Source organism: Orycteropus afer, unplaced genomic scaffold (genome assembly GCF_000298275.1).
Source record: "Orycteropus afer afer isolate SDZICR_OR568_19922 unplaced genomic scaffold, OryAfe1.0 scaffold00152, whole genome shotgun sequence".
NCBI lineage: Eukaryota > Metazoa > Chordata > Mammalia > Tubulidentata > Orycteropodidae > Orycteropus > Orycteropus afer.
The window spans coordinates 239,512-256,624 of NW_006921739.1; the positions used below are offsets into that span (position 1 = coordinate 239,512).

The 17,113-nt window shown below is 40.6% G+C and overlaps 1 protein-coding gene across 1 annotated transcript in view; it reads left to right on the forward strand.

Annotated features, from left to right (window-relative positions):
* Positions 1-1,140: 1,140 nt before the first annotated feature.
* Positions 1,141-17,113, forward strand: part of SAMD13 (sterile alpha motif domain containing 13) — a 97,473-nt gene continuing 81,500 nt past the window's right edge. The window contains exon 1 of the mRNA XM_042781692.1: positions 1,141-1,265. Within this exon, the coding sequence (XP_042637626.1) occupies positions 1,141-1,265 (125 nt within the window). The remainder of the gene's footprint in view (positions 1,266-17,113) is intronic.

Sequence of the window (17,113 nt, forward strand, 5' to 3'; positions counted from 1 at the left end):
AGACTTCAACATAACTTTTTGAGGGACACGATTCAATCCATAACACAAGCATTCTTCTAACAAATTACTCTTTATTACTATAACTCAAGAAGATTTTACTTGCTTACTATGAAAAAAGCCAAAAATATATGATTAGCAAGACTTTCTTAAAAAACACTTGCCTTCCAGTGTTGGGAGATTTGAGCCTGGGTTTAGGTTGGAATTTTCCTGGTACAGTGGCTATTGGAGTTGAGCTGTGGAATCTTCAGTGCAATTCTGTGGCCCATACCTCTACCATTCTGCCAAAAGTGTTACAAGTTCTGATACTATCAAGAGTCCAGATTAATCCATGTTATGTATTTTCTGATCTCTACCACAGAGTAGGGTTATGTAGAGTACAGTATGAGGACCTTCAGGTAGCAATTTGCAGAAAGATGGCAAAACATAGCTTAGCATCCCAGAAATTTGGAATAGGGAAGGTGATCAGATTGATTAGTTTGATCCAACTATCTATTCTCTTGCTTATAGATGGGTGGAGCTGAACCCCCAAATTGTGTTCCTCTTTGATTGTGACCTTGAAAGTCTTCCTGGCCTGTTTCAGGGGAATCAGGATGTGTCCTTTATATAATGTGCCCTTCCTTTTGCCTTTCCTTTTGACTGCCTAGGAGTGGTAAGTACTAGAGTTGTGATGAAAGGGGGCTTGTTCTGAATAAACTTGTGGCCATCTAGTCAATTCCAACTCCTAGCAACTCTGTAGGGCAGAGTAGAATTGCCTCAAGGCTGTATTCTTTACAGAAGCAAACTGCCACGTCTTTCTCCCTTAGCACGGCTGGTGGGTTCGAACCTCCAAACTTTCAGTTAGCAGCCAAGTGCTTACACTGAGCCACCAGGGTTTCTTATGTTTTGTATATTATATGCAAATGTTATAGTGGCTCAACTCTGGCAGCAAGTGGTTTCACAAAATTTCACTTGTTCGTTAGCATAGGGGCAGGCTGTGGTATGTATACATGAAATCGCTTCAAGAGGGTCCAGAAGCAGAAAATAATTTTTACCCTTGCCTCCCAGGCAATGTAGATGGGAAGCCAAGTGATCAGTTATACAAAGTAGAATCCATTATCTGGAATTATCCTGAAGAGAAAACAAAAAGACATCTTGGTCAGCATGTCCAGGACAATAGAGCAGACATCTGAACAGGGACACAAGAGAGTCCACATCCCAGCAATAGATCCTTTGTCAACCAAGTCCACAAATAGTGGAATCACAGGGAGATTAAAAAGACCTCAATGGTATGTTGTTGTTGTTACACGCCGTCGAGTCGAACCCAACTCATAGCGACCCCTCCTTGGGTTTCTGAGGCAGTATCACTACGGAAGTAGATTGCCCCATCTTCCTTCGAGGAGTGGCTGTAGGGAGATATAAATCGCAATATAAAAGCTTTGGGACTCCAAGTGTTACTTCTGGGGATGTGATTTCCCTGACAAGGTCATAGGTCAGGTGACTGTCAAGGTGAGCGTTCATTTCCTAGACCACATTGTGTGCCACTCTACCTATGTGGTACATAGGTCCTGTCTCAGGCTAGACCTCAGCATGTTTTCTGAGCAGGGAAGACCTTTCTGCATGTGAGTGCTTTGCTTCTGGGCCTGGCTGGTCAGGAAGAAGGCCACTGATAGTACATGCCATCTCACCTGGGACCCAAGTAACCTGGAGAGTGAGAAACTCCAACCACAGCAAGAAACCTACAACTTGGTCTCTTTGAAACACTGAGGTGGGCTTGATAGGAGAGGGACCAGAAGCTCACTGCAGCAGTGACCCCAGGGGCATATTGCAGGAATCCTGGGCTGAGCAGAAAAGGTCAGTAGAGGAAGATCAAAGAGTAAGAGACCAAACAGGAGATATAAAAGAAGGAAGATAAAGGAATCTCATCACTTAGAACAGAGTCGTTAAACTGGAAAAATTAACAAGATGACAAATTGGAAGGAGAAGATGTGCTAAATTAGAGCAAGTTAACTCAGAATGAGGTGAGGGGCTTCTGTGGATGTTTCTAGTTGGATCTCAGATGCAAAAAACACCAACCTGAGTATTTCTCTCATGTGCATTTGAGGTGCTTCCTCTCCCAGAGATAGAGGTGTGTGTCCCTGAGAAGAGAGAGAATACCAAACATGTTACAGATGCCTGAAAACATCTCAGAAAGGTCTATTTTATGAATAGCATAAAATGTTATCTCCATCAGGCAAAGTTTATAATGTTCTTAGTGGCCATTGCTGACCTCAGTCCTGAGCCACCTTCATGATTATTGGGTTTTTTGAGTCCATTCTTGTATAGTTTGAGTGTCTTCAACCGAGGGGGCTCATTTTCCAGCACAATATCAAACAATATTCTATTGTGATCCATAGGGTTTTCATTGGTTAATTTTTTGAAGTAGATCAACAGGCTGTTTTGCTAGTCTGTTTTAGTCTGGAAGCTCTGCTGAAACCCATCCACCATGGGTGATCCTGCCAGTATTTGAAACACTGGTAGTATAGCTTCCAGCATCATAGCAGCACGCAAGCCACCACAGTGAGACAAAGTGACAGACGGGTGGTGGAAAGTTTATAATAGTAAGATGATAAATTACAGAAAATATGAACAAGTTGTACAAACAAAAAAATTATTACTAAGGTCTTGCTCAGCTTTTGAAAAAGATATAAGATAAATCCATGCTGCTCTTTCCTCAGCTCTTCCAACATTTGCTAATATCTTAATCCTCAAGTCTAGTAGGTGCTGACCATTCAGAATCTGAAATGTTCCCGTGATGGGGGCTGGTAGAAGATTTTCAAAAGGAAGGCTGAGTTTGTTGACTGGCATAATCCTTTCTTGCCCTGAGCTGATTTCCCGTAGCTGACTTAGTAATATAATTTGTGGCAATGAAATGCTAGCTTGTCACATAAATCTTCATATATTCAGCATTTGACTTTATTTTTGTGGTCCTCCTGGGATGTAGATTAGTTTCTGGTTAAGAAGTTTAAATACTGGTTTTGCTTTCCTTAGCCTATTTATGTGAAGTTATGCATTTTTACAACTTTAGTATAAACAAGCATATTGATAGGCTCCTAAGCATCATATATTAATTGCTAATCTAGACTGCAGGAATTTTATAATTTTTTCCTTTAATATATATTTCACTGAATAATGGAATACAAGTAAAAAGTATTATGCATTTAAAATTAGTTGAGAAAAAAACTCAGTTGGTAAAGATAAGACATGTTGTTGTCATCAGTTGCCGTCAAGTTGACTCTGACTCACAGTGACATCATGTATAACAGAACATACCATCTTCGTGATTGTTGGCATAATTTTAGTCCATTGGAGTGGCCATTGTGTCAATCATCTCACTGAGGGTTCTCCTTGCCTTCACTGGCCCTCCAGTTTATCAAGCATGATGTTGTTCTCCAGAGCTCAATCCATCTTGATCATATACCCAAAATAAGGCAGGCAAAGTGTGGACAATATTCTGTGATCCATAGGGTTTCATTGGCTAATTGTTAGAAGTACATCACCAGGCCTTTCTTCCTAGTCTGTCTCAAGAAGCTCCACTGAAATCTGTCCACCATCCTTCTGATAACATAGCTTCTAGCATCATAGCAACATGCAAGCTATCACACAGTTCAACAAATTGATAGACAGGTGGTAGAAGATAAAACATTGCCATCCCTAATTCAATCTTCTGGAAAGTTTTGTTTTAATATTTGGTAATAAATTCATCCTAGTAATGGGTTGCTAAGGAGATCAGGCCTTCAACACAGCACAGCATAAATTAAGTAGTAATATTTCATAACCCAAAAGCAGAACCAGAAATTCTGTTAAGTCTCATGGGCTATGCACAAGAGGGAGAGTTGTGTCCTGAAGTTGAATAATGACTTAATTAGAACTTGCTGTTGTTAGGCACCATCAAGTCAGCTCTGACTCATAACCACTCTATGTACAACAGAACAAAACACTGCCATCCTCCAGTGCCATCCTCACAATCCTTGTTATACCTGAGCCCATCACTGTAGCCACTGTGTCAATCAGTCTTGTTGAAGGTCTTCCCCATTTTCTCTGACCCTCCACTTTACCAACCATGACATCTGTCTCGAGGAACTGGTCCCTTCTCACAAGATAACCAAAGTCTGTGATACAAAATCTGGCCATTCTCACTTCCAAGCATTTCTGCTGTACTTCCTCCAGGACAGATTTTTTCGTTCTTCTGGTAGTCCATGGTATTTTCAGTATTCTTCACCAACACCACAATTCAAAGGCATCAATCTTCCTTGATCTTCCTTATTCACTGTCCAGTTTTCACATGCATATAAAAAACCAAACCCACTGCTGTCATATGAGGTGATTGAAAAATACCATGCTTGGGTCAGGAGCACCTTAGTCTTCAAAGAGACACCTTTGCTTCCTAACACTTTAAAGAAATTGTCTGCAGCAGATTTGCCCAGTGCAATACATCTGATATCTTGACTATTATTTCCATGGGTGTTGATTATGGATCCAAGAAAAATAAAATCCTTGACAACTTCAATCTTTTCTCCATTTATTATAACGTTCCTTAATGGTCCAGTTGTGAGGATTTTCATTTTCTTTACGTTGAGGTGTAATCCACACTGAAGACTGTCATTTTTGATCTTATCAGTATAGGTGCTGCAAGTCATCTTCACTTTCAGCGAGCAAGGTTGTGTCATCTATATATTGCAGGTCATTGATGAATCTTCCTCTAATCCTGATGCAGCATTTTTCTTCATGTAGTTCATCTTCTTGGATTATTTGCTCAGCATATGGATTGAATAAGTATGGTGAAGGGATACAAGCACACCCTCCCTGATTTTAAACCATGCAGTATCCTCTTCTTCTGTTCAAACAACTGCCTCTTGGTGTATGCACAGGTTCCTCATGAGCATAATTAAGTGTTCTGGAATTCCCATTCTTTGAAATGTTATCCATAATTTTTTATGATCCACATAGTTGAATGCTATTGCATAGCTAACAAAACACAGGTAAACATCTTTCTGGTATTCTTTGCTTTCAGCCAAGATCCATCCGACATCAGCAATAACTAGAATTTAGAACTCCCCTAAATTGAACTGTTTTATCTACTTAGCCAACAGGTAACAAAGGAAATTAGGGTGAAATAAATTTTTCTACTAACATTGGCTGGCAGTAAATATATGACATGTGTTCATGTACCAGTAAAGGCAAGGAAAGAAGCAGTGATAAACAAGTTAATATGTGCTATGGATTTCCCAAGGCCCTGAGGGTTATGGGAGGGAGATGAAGAGGCAGGATAATGGGCAGCATGGCAGAGAGAGAGCAGATGGAGCTGACTATACAACAGGGGCAGGGATGGAGCAAACCATTCTCCTGTTCAAAGTTGTTTGGTGCACCTAATGGCCAAACCTCTGCTATGTCAACTCATCACTCACTTCCCTACTTCTCTAGTTTCAAAAAGATCTGTTGCTTGGAAACTCACATAAAATGTGAAGTGGAAGCATTGCAAACCAACCTGTCACCACCCACCAAGCCCTGTTTTTATTACCTTTATGATATTTCAAGGTGAAAGGCTATATTTAGCCTTACTTTTCCTTTCTCGGGGAAATTCCAGACAATCACAGAGAAGCTGTGAAGGTTCTCTTGCCTATTGATGGGACTCTGTGTTTGCAGACTCTCATCTGCAGTGGCCCTGAGTGCTGAGTTTGGATCTTTTCCTGGACAGTGACTAATCTAGCAGCCATTTATGAAGGTACACATGCCTGGTATCCTCTTTATTTCTTCTTAAATTCCACAGTATAATCTTAGCTGTGGGAACCTATTTCTTTTCTTTCTTTCTTTATTATTTTTTTTAAGTTCGACATAAGGAAATGGCTGATAGCTATTTCCAGACCAATCTATCTGCCTTTGTGGAACCCACCTCAGAGAAAGACATGCTCTGTCTGACATCCTTCACCACCCACTCCCTTTTCTCCTTCCTAATGAAAAATGTCACTGAGGTAAAACTCCCTTTGCATCAGTCCTAATCCTGAAAAGCCATCTGTCCAATGGAGGGCACTGGTACTTTCTTATGACAAAAAATTGAATAGCTTTTTTAAAAGTGAATGCAAGCATCCCTTGCATTTTTTTTTTTCCAGAAACCACAGTAAAATGGGAATAAAGTCCCAGGAAAAAGCTTACAAAACATTGCCAATATGCCAACATCTCTATATATTAAATAGGAAGAGGACATCTGACACACCACCAGCTGTGTTCTTTACATCATCGTATATGTGCATTCCTGACCTTCCTCCTGCTTTATTTATCTACAGCCTCTCACTCCTGCTGGAAAGTGGCTCTCATTCTATAAATCACCCTGTAGATAACTGTTCAGTTAAGGGCAAGGGTCTACACTCAGATGATCCAGATTTGAAGCCTGTCTCCATCACTTACTAGCTATATAACCTTGAACAATGTACTTAAACTAGCTAAGACTGTTTCTTCATCTGTAAAATGGGAATAAAAACATTATGTACCTCACAGTGTTAGTGTGGAGATGAAATGAAATCAATGCATGCAAAGTGATTACATAGAGTGTGGTATACAGCAAGCACTCAATAAATGGTAGTTTTGATGATGATGATAATATGACAATAGTGTCTGGAAAATGACACCTGATTTAGTCTTAGAGACATAAGACCAACACAAAGTGAGAAGAACTCTTCTCTGGCCAGACTGCACAGGCTTCCTTGACAAATGCTTAAAAGCTCTTGCTGTAGCTTGTTTTATTGTTGTTAGTTGCTGTTGAGTTGATTCTGACTCATGGTGATCCCATGTGTGCAGACTAGAACTGTCCCATAAGGTTTTCAAGGCTGTGACCATTCTGAAGCAGATCACCAGGCCCATCTTCCAAGGAGCCTCTGGGTGAGTTTGAACTGCCAACCTTCAGGCTAGTAGTAAAGCACTTAATCATTTAGTTTATTCCATTCAACTACCCATTAGTTCTTTTTATACCTGAATGTCACATAAGTAGCTCAGACTCAATATGTTCAAATTTAGGCATCTTAACTCTTTGTACCCTCTGTATTAAACTTGCCCTTCTTCTTGTATTCATTTAATGTTAGCTATGAGGCGGATTTGACTCAATGGCAGTGAGTTTTGTTTGTTGTTTAAAATTATTATCCTCATACAAATCAGCAACCTGGCAGTCATCCTGAGACACCTCCCCACTCTGTGCCTCTCCACCAGTATTCCACCTCCTGATACATTCTTAAACCTTTGTCCTCATTACTCCTTGACCACTATTGCCTTATACCAAGCCTTCTTTCTCTCCTGCAATAGCCTCTTAACCACTCTTTCTCCCAAATCTCCTTGCTATCTCTCTACCCTCCACACACCCTTACCACAGTGATCATTCTAAAAATCAATTTGGTCATATCAACCCCCTGATTAATCAGCACCACCAGCTGTCATTGAGTCAACACCAATTCATAGTGTCCCCATATGTATCAGAGTGGACTGTGCTCCATAGGTTTTTCAGTGGTTGCTGCTTTTTCTGAAGGAGATCACCAAGTCTTTCTTTTTAGATGACTCTGGGTGGACTTGAACCTCCAACAACCTTTTGATAAACAGCCAAGTGCATTAACTATTTGTGCCACCCAGGGTCTTCCTCCCTCTGCATTAGCTTCCCATCACTGAAAGATTCATGGTCTAGCCACCCCTTCTCATGCCAAACCTCATCTCCTACTACTCTTTCATTATTGCCCTACATTCCAGCAATGGAAAACTGCTTGCAATCCCAAGAATAGCAGCCAGTCTCTACGATGAGCCCCAGTAATTCCTGCCACCTAGTACTCACACTCTTGCATAGTCCCTTTCCACATTGTACCACGGTTGGTCCACGTGACAAGTACAACGGCAGAAGTGATGGTATGTCATTTCTCAGATTAGGTTATAAACGGCTATGGCTTCTATCCTGGGCTCTTTCTTAAATCACTTGATCTAACAGAAGGCAGATGTCATGTCATGTGGTCAACCCAATGAAGAGGCCCACATCACAAGGAACTGAAGCCTCCTTCCAAAAGTCACAAGAGTGAGCTGGGATTCTAATTCTCCAGCCCCTTCACATGACTGCAGCCCCAGCCAACAGGACTGCAACTTCAGGAAAGTCTCTAAGGCAGAATCATTCAGTGAAGAAGATTCTGCATCCTTGACCCTCAGAAACTGTGTGAGATAGCAACTGTTTATTGTTTTAAGCTGCTGAATTTTGGGGTAATTTGTTGTGCAGCAGTAGCTAACTAATGCCAACATTCTCGTCATTACACCTCCTTTCCCTTGCACTTTCCTTTATACATGGTCTAGACTTATCACTTGAAGCACTTACTCATGAAGATTAAAGACTACAGTCTGCAGTATGGGTTACACCTCAACATAAAGAAAATGAAAATCCTCACAAGGGACCAATAAGCAGCATCACGATAAATGGAGAAAAGACTGAAGTTATCAAAGACTTCATATTACTTGGTTCCACAATCAACACACATGGAAGCAGCAGTCAAGACATCAGATGACGTATTGCACTGGGCAAATCTGTGGCAAAATACCTCTTGCAAGTTCTGAAGAGCAAAGATGTCTCTTTGAAGACTAAGGTATGCCTAACCCAAGCCATGATATTTTCAGTCACCTCATAGGCATGTGAAAGCTGGAGAATGAGTAAGGAAGACCAAAGAAGAGTTGATGCTTTTGAGTTGTGATGTTGGAGTAGAATGCTGAAAGTACCATGGCCTTCCAGAAGAACTAACAGATCTGTCCTGGAAGAAGTGCAGCTGGAATCCTCCTTGGAAACAAGAATGGCCAGACTTCGTCTTGCCTACTGTGGTCATGTTGTCAGAAGGGATCACTCCCTGGAGAAGTGTATCATGCTTGGGACTCATGCCATGAGTCAGAGCAGACTCAATGGCAACTAACAACAACTCAATGCCTACATCCTAATTCCCAGAACCTGTGAATACTGTGATATATGGAAAAAGGGACTTTGTAGAATGTGATTAAATTGATAATCTTGAAGTAGGGAGATTATCTTGTATCATCTAGGTAGGCCTGACATAAAAACAACAGTCCCTATAAGAGAGAAGCAAGAGGAGTCAGAGTGAGAGAAGAAGGCGATGTGAAGACAAAAGCAGGACCTGGAGAGATGTGCTTAGAAGATGAAGGAAGAAGCTACAAACCAGGGCATACAGGTAGCCATTAGAAGCTGAAGAAGGCAAGGAGACAGATTTTCTCCTCAAAGCCTCCAGAAGGAATACAGCCCTACCAACACCTTGACTTAAGACCAGGGAAACTTATTTCAGACTTCTGACAACAAGAACTGTAAGCAAATAAATTTGTTTTGTTTAAAGCCACTAACTTCATGGTAACTTGTTATAGAAGCCATACGAATTAATAAATCTTATATTTGTTTGTCCTCACCACTCCACTACAAAAAACTGTTAGTACAAAAAAGGAAAAAAATCCAGATTGTTAGTATCTTGAGGAACACATCACATTTCTCTGTTTAGTCCCATCACTTAAAACAGTGTCTAACTGACTGGTATTAGTGTCAGTAAACGTATGTTGATGAATGGAATAAATAGCTTAAATCCTTCAGGCTATGATTTAAATATTTTATTACATAATCAAACATACGATATCTTTTTTTTTTCTTTCCAGATAGACCCATTATTACTATACAGAATAAAGAAAAAAAATCTCAAAGGCTTAGCCTTGGAGCTAAAAAGAATCTTAAAGTTCATCCTTGAGGAGAATGAGGTGAAGTATTTCTGAGAGTAGGTTCTTCTTTCTTTTTGAATTCTATCTCTAGTGTACAAGGCTTAAAAAGAGGCATAAAAATGTGGACAGAGTACAGTGAAGAAAACAAATACAATTAAAGGGCTAGGACCTACATGGTGGCACCTGAATTTCTGGTCAATAATATTTGATCTTACTGACAGTGCATCCATTTTGCCCCTAACAAGCTGAGCAATTCTGAACAAACTACTCATCCTCAGTTTTTTCATCTGCAAAATTAAGTGGTTAAGCTTCATCCCATATTTCATTCAATAAATATTTATTGAGCACCTACTATGAGCTATCTGACCTTGCCAATTCTAGAAGGGGAGCCGGAGAATAAAAAAAATAAGTAAGTAAAATATATAGTGTGTTATATGGTGACAAATGCTATGACAATAAATAAAACAGGAAAGGGACTTAGTGAATAAGGGCTAGGGTAGGCAAGTGCAGTGCTATGGAATGCTTTTATATGGTCTTTCTAGCCATGGTCTTGTAACTCCCACCAAAAGATTGGGTGAGACCATGCAAATAAGATGCTTGTGGCCAACCAAGGGGTTGAACAATTTGATAATAATACAAATAAGGTGCATGGCATCATAGTAAAGGTGAGACTATGAAAGTAAGGTTTATGGATCTCTAACAAGAGGATTGGTCAGTTTTTCCATCCCACTAGAATTAAAATGAACCACCCCAGAGGTGGAAAAGGTGGACCTTACTGCCACCAAGAAAAGAGACAGGAGTGATGTGCATCCTTTGGACCCAGGGTCACTGTGTTGAGAACCTCCTAGACCCAGGAGCTAGAGAGAGGGAGTTGTAACACAAAAGGCAGTAAGAAACAGCAATAGCATGAGCAATAGCATGAGCAATAGCTGTGTGAGATGGCAGGAACCAGGATGCTCATGGCAGATGGCTACAGTGGGGCTTGCTTATCCCACTGAGCTAAGAATTGTAACACTTGCCCTGGAAGGCCGCAAGCAGGGCCCAGCAGTACAGGATGAGAAGAAGCTATGCTAAACATGAACTGTAGCCTGGGTAATTTCCTCTTACTTCTGAGTTGTTTCTGATCCCAAGTTATACCCGTTACTTCCCTAATAAACCACTTAACTGTAAGTATGGTTCGTGAATTTTGTGAGACAATGCAGCAAATTATGGAACGCAAAGACCAGCAGGAGAATATTAAAGGGAGTATAGCAGTTTGGAAAAGTTGGACGTTTGGGACATCCTTAACCTCTGCCTCATAGGAACCAGCTTTGTGTTGATCCTTATAAAATAAATTACTCATTTAGCAAGAGATTTGATTTTCCATGGGATGGCCAGGGAAGGCTTCATTGAGAAGCTAAAGTTTGAATTAAGTCTAGTGAAGGAACAAATCATTCAGATGTGTTAGGTTGGGTTCTCTAAAGAAGCAAAACCAGTAAAGCATATATATATATACAGAGAAAGAGAAATTTATCTTAAGAAAATGGCTTGCACACTTATAGAAGCTGGTAAGACCCAAGTTCTTGGATCAAAAGTCAAACTGGAGGCTTTTCCCGACTCATGCAGCTGCAGGGGCTGATGAACTCAAGGTTGGCAGGCAGTGTACTGGCTATTGACTCCAACAAATGATGAATCCAAGATCTCCAGGCCAAATGGTGGATTGTTTGCTCATGGACAGTTGTAGGCAGCACAACAGGATCCCAACGCACACAAGAGTGTCTCTTTTCCCAGGATGTCCATAAATATATTGGAAGCAGTCCATACCCCTAGGGAAACTCCCTTTCAATGGATTGGCTGCTCAAAATATATACTCTGATCCCATGATGGGAATAACCACATCACAGCTGGTTAAACCACATAGAATTGTGGTCCAGCCAAGTTGACACTCAGCTCCAACTATCACATCGGATAACTAGAGGAAAAGTTTCCCAAGAGAGGAAACGGCAAGTGCAAAGTTCCTAAGGTGGGAGCATGCTTGGTATGTTGGAGGAACAGCAAGGAGGCTAGTATGGCTGGACAGGTGTGAACAAGAACAGGTGTGAGGAGGGGACAAGATCAGAAAAGTTTTAAGGGAGAACCAAGTGCTATAAAACAGCATTGTCTAATCAAAATATAATGCAAAAAACAAATTTGGGCCACATATGTAATTTTAAATTTTCTAGTAGCCACATTAAAGAAAAGTAAAAATAAACAGGTGAGATTAGTTTTAATAACATATTATATTTATCCAATATTATTTCATTATTTAATCAACATAAAATTATTAATGAGATATTTTACATTCTCTTTTTCAAACTATGTCTTCAAAATCCAGTGTGTATTTTATATCACAATTCCACCTGGCCACATGCAGCCAATGTTTACCATTTTGGACAGCATAGCTGTATATCTTTACAAGCCTTTGTGAAGAGAGTGACTTATACTTTTGAGGAAATAGTGATGCATTAGCAGGTTTTCAGTAAAGGAATGCCATGTTCTAACTTATATTTTATAAATATCACTGTGGCTGCTGTTTTGAGATAGATTATAGGAGGTGAGGGGAGAAGCAGGGAAGCCAGGTGGGAGGCTATTGTAGTAATGAGGGCAACAAATGGTGGCAGTTTCACCTTAATGGTGAAGGTGGAGACTGGGAGAAGTGGTCTAACTCTGAACACATTTTGAAGGTAGAAACAACAGGCTTTCCTGACAAGTTGAAAGCAGTATGAAAGAAAGAGAGAACTCAAAGGTGAGGCTAGTGGGTAAAACATTATATACCATTTTCTTGGGTTTTAATCATTTGGTTTTAAGCACTTAACTTCACCGAGCCTGAATGTCCATTTCCATAAAGTGGAGATAGATCATTTCAGGAAGAGGAACCTCAAGTACAGAGGCCCTAAGGCAGGAGTGTGCTGGGTATGTTTGAAGAAGAACAAGGAGGCCAGTGTGTCTGAACAGAAGCAAGCAAGGAGGAAAATAGTAGAAGATGTGGTCAGAAAGGTATGGGAGGTTGGGTCATAAGGGAACCCTGCTGTTCTTTCTACAGTTTCAGGAAATATAGGGAATAACAAACAAACAAACAAAAAAAGCCTATGACATTGTCCTGTGGTTAAACATTCAGCTCCAGGCTGTTTTAGGCCAAAATGATCTAATCTTTTTTTTCTTTCTTTTCTTTTCCAAAATTCAGTTCACCAAATATATCAGAAGATCTAGTGAATAAAAACCCTATGGATCTGACCCAATGATCAGATCTGCAACTGATCATGGAGATCGAGCAGGACTGGGTAGTCTTCAGTTATGTTGTGCGCAGACATCATGAGTGGGGGCAGGACTTGATGACAACTAACAACAATAAGACAATTTGAGTAATAGAATCTTTTGACTTATTCCAGAATAAGAATGCTGTATAGAGGCAGATCTGCCATGAAGTTAACAAAGTTTAAGTTTGTAGGATCTTTCACTTGCATGGGCTGCTTCTTAGGTACTGTACTCAATTTTGTACTCATATTTTGATTTTCTTTTCCTTACACCAGGCCTCTCCAAATTGTGTAAGATTCAGAGTCAACAAAATCAGGATCTTTCCCTATTGTAGTCATGTGTTATTGTTATTAACTGCTCTTGAGTTAATTCCAACTCACGGTGACCCCATGTGTGCAGAGTAGAACTGTTCCACAGGGTTTTCAAGGCTGTGATCTGGATAGGTTTGAGCCACCACCCTTTCAGCTAGTAGTCAAGCCTTAAGAGTTTGTGGCAGTCAGTTGCCCATCTTAGACCTAGGAACAAAAATTTCTGACCCGAGTAAGAACGGGAAAGGGGCATGAACACACCTGTCTGTTCAGTATACCTGGCCAGGGCTGGTCATTTATGCAGTAAGAAAGGCAGCCAACACCCACTCAGCTCCTGTTCTTTGGAAAGTGAAGTTAAACAAACAGAATTATGCCAGAAGATTTTTGTCTCTGTCCTTCTCAAACGTGGTTGATCATAAAATCAGGTGTGTTTAAAAGTATCAAAATCTGGGCCCTACCTTAGATCTACTGACTCAGCATCAGGAGGTAGGGCCCAGGATTCTTTATTTTTAAGAAATTTCCACCAACAGGCACAGTATGCTAAGATTTCTGAAGCATGATTTTGAAAGAATGAAGCATAATTGTGGTAATTCCTGAAAGAGCACCTTTGGTCTCAGAAACAGAGTGCAAATTTTCCTAACTTGGTCACTGAGAAAAATAACTGGTCAAAGATTTATAAGGAAAACCAAACCAAACCCATTGCTGTCAAGTCGATTGTGACACATGGTTTACCTTATAGCACAGAGCGGAATTACCCCATAGGGTTTCATTGTCTGGAAGCAGATTGACACTTTTTCTCCCACAGTAAAATGAAGGCCTAGCACCAGCTCCCCAATACCAGACTCAGGCAGTGTGCCCTCAGTTGACCTTCAAGACTGTGATCAGTTTCTCTCCCAGAAGGAGTTGTACCTTCTGCACCAATAGGACCTTCACCTTACTGGACTTCCCACTTCCACACCAGCATGGTTCTCTGGCTGAACCACAGAGATGAGCTGAAGAGAGTGGACCCCAGGAAGTATGCTTAGGGTACAGAACTCGTCTGCCTTTAGAAAGGCAGAGTAATGAGCTCAGATCATGCAACCAGTAGTTTGGCAGATCTGAAGGTGTCTGCAGGGATGACTTTCCCCTTCCCAGTCCATGGAGTAAACAAATTTGCTTTGTTCTGAGACAGAAAGAATCCAAAATAGAACATCAGTGCTAAGAAATGAAAACTGAAGGAATCCTAATGACACTGTTGGGCCCCTGGGTTCATTCCTTCCTGATGCCAATCCCACCTCTCTTCTCCCTGCTCTTGTGAACCAGGACATTCATTTATTTGCTTGAGGTAGTTTGAGTTGAGTGTCTGTGACTTGCAGCTAGAAGTGTTCTTACTAATGAAACTATAAGTATCAAAAAGGATGATAGACAGAAATAACTGATGTAGAAAATTATCACACTACTATTAAATGAAAAAAGTCAAATTGCAGAGAGTATCTTTGGTAGCATTCTATTTGTGTATATAGAGTGTGTTGATGTGTGTATTTTATATTATTTCTAGTAAATGCCTAGAAAATAACTGGAAGAATATTTACCATACTGTTATGTTAGCAGGAGATAGGATTGATAATTCCAATAATTCTCTACTGTTTACCAAGATGAGCATATATTAATTTTATAATAAAAATACTAAATATAAAAAAAGCAAATGAAAATTAGTTACTAAATGTGGCGTGACTTCTATCTGTCCCATCTCCATGATTTTATGAACAGAGAGAGAAGAAAATTAGAGACAGAAAACAGAATAGGTTCCATTGTTAAGCCAACCAACACCATACTGATTAAAATGGTAAGTCTATGAAAAATAGATAGAATTGGTTATATACAACTAAAAGAGTTTGCATGGCAGGAAATTAAATGACCACAATACAAGCAGAGGGAAGAGAGAAGCTCCTTGAGAGGGAGCAAAGGGGAAATCAACAAGCTAGGAGTTAAGAAGGCTGGCAAATCAAGGGCAGAACCTCACTTCTTGGGTGAGGTGGAATGGATCCCAAGGGAGTGTCTTTAATTGACCCTGTTACCTTATTGAAATAACTCCAGAGTAATGGAGACTCCATGAGCTTGTATCATTACACAGGTAACATAAAATGTGTGTGTGTGTATATATATGTATGTGTATATATATATATATATATAAATCCAAGTCCAACTAGTTACTATGGAGTCAACTCCAATACTCCAATTCATGGTGATTGATCCTATGTGTGTCAGAGTAGCACTGTACTCGATAGGGTTTTCAGTGGCTGCTTTTCAGAAGTAGACCACCAGGCCTTTCTTCCAAAATGCCTCTGGGCAGACTCAAACCTCCAGCCTCACGGTTAGCAGCTGAGATCTTAACCAATTGCACTATCCAGGGGATATATATAGATGTATAAAAGCTCTGGTTGTCTTGTGATTAAAGCATTGGGCTGCTAACCAAAAGGTCAGTGGTACAAAGCCACTACCCAGTCTGTGGGAAAAATATAGGCAGTGTGGTTCCATAAAGACTTTACAGCCTTGGAAACCCTCTAGGAGTCACTAGAGTCACTATGAGTTGGAATCAACTTGATGGCAATAGGTTTGGTTATATATATATATATATATATATACACACACACACACACACACACCAGTATGGTAAATATTGGGAACTCTGGTAACATAGTGCCTAAGGCACTTGACTGCTAACCAGAAGGCTGGCGGTTCAAACCCACCAGCCACTCCTCGGAAGGAAGATGGGGCAATCTATTTTGTAGTGATACTGCCTTGGAAACCCAAGGAGGGGTTGGTATGAGTTGGGTCCAACTTGATGGCACATAACAACAACAACAACAATGGTAAATATTGGTAACAATGTGGTGTATACACACACACACGACATTCATCTGTTAGTTTGTCCTGCTGTGGTGGCTTGCATGATGCTGTGATGTTGGAAGCTATGTAATTGATATTTCAAATACCAGCAGGGTTGCCCATGGTAGACAAGTTTCAGCAGAACTTCCAGACTAAGACAGACTAGGAAGAAGGGCATGGCCAGGTTCATTTCTGAAAAAAAAAAAAATTGGCCACTGAAAACCTTATGAATAGAAGGGAAACAGTGTCTGATACAGTGCCAGAAGATGAAGCCCTCAGGTTGGAAGGCACTGAAAATATGACTGGGGAAGACCTGCCTCCTAAAAGTCAAACCTAAACCCACTACCATCAAGTTGATTCCTACTCATAGCAACCCCCAATGGGTTTTTGAGGCTGTAAATCTTCATGAAAGTAGATTGCCTTCTTCTTCCCATGGAGCAGCTGGTGAGTTTGAACCACTGACCTTTGGGTTAGCAGCCAAATGTCTTACCTGCTACTCCATCAGAGCTCCTTCCTCAAAGTAGAGTCAACCTTAATGATGTGGATGGAGTAAAGCTTTTGGGACCTTCACTTCCTGAGGTGATGTGATAGTTGGAGCTGTGTGTTAACTTAGCTGGATCACAATTCTGTGTGGTTTAAGCAGTTGTGATGTGGTTATTCCCTTGATGGGATGAGATGAATGAATATGTTTTCAGCAGCCAATCCATTGAAAGGGAGTTTCCCTAGGGATGTGGCCTGCTTCCAGTATATTTATGGACATCCTGGGAAAAGAGACATTCTTCTGTGAATTGAGATTCTGTTGTGCTTCCTACAACTGTCTGTGAGCGAACAATCCACCATTCGGCCTGGAGATCTTGGATTCATCATTCATTGGAGTCAACAGCCAATATACCGCCTGCCAACCTTGAGCTCCTCAGCCCCTGCAGCTG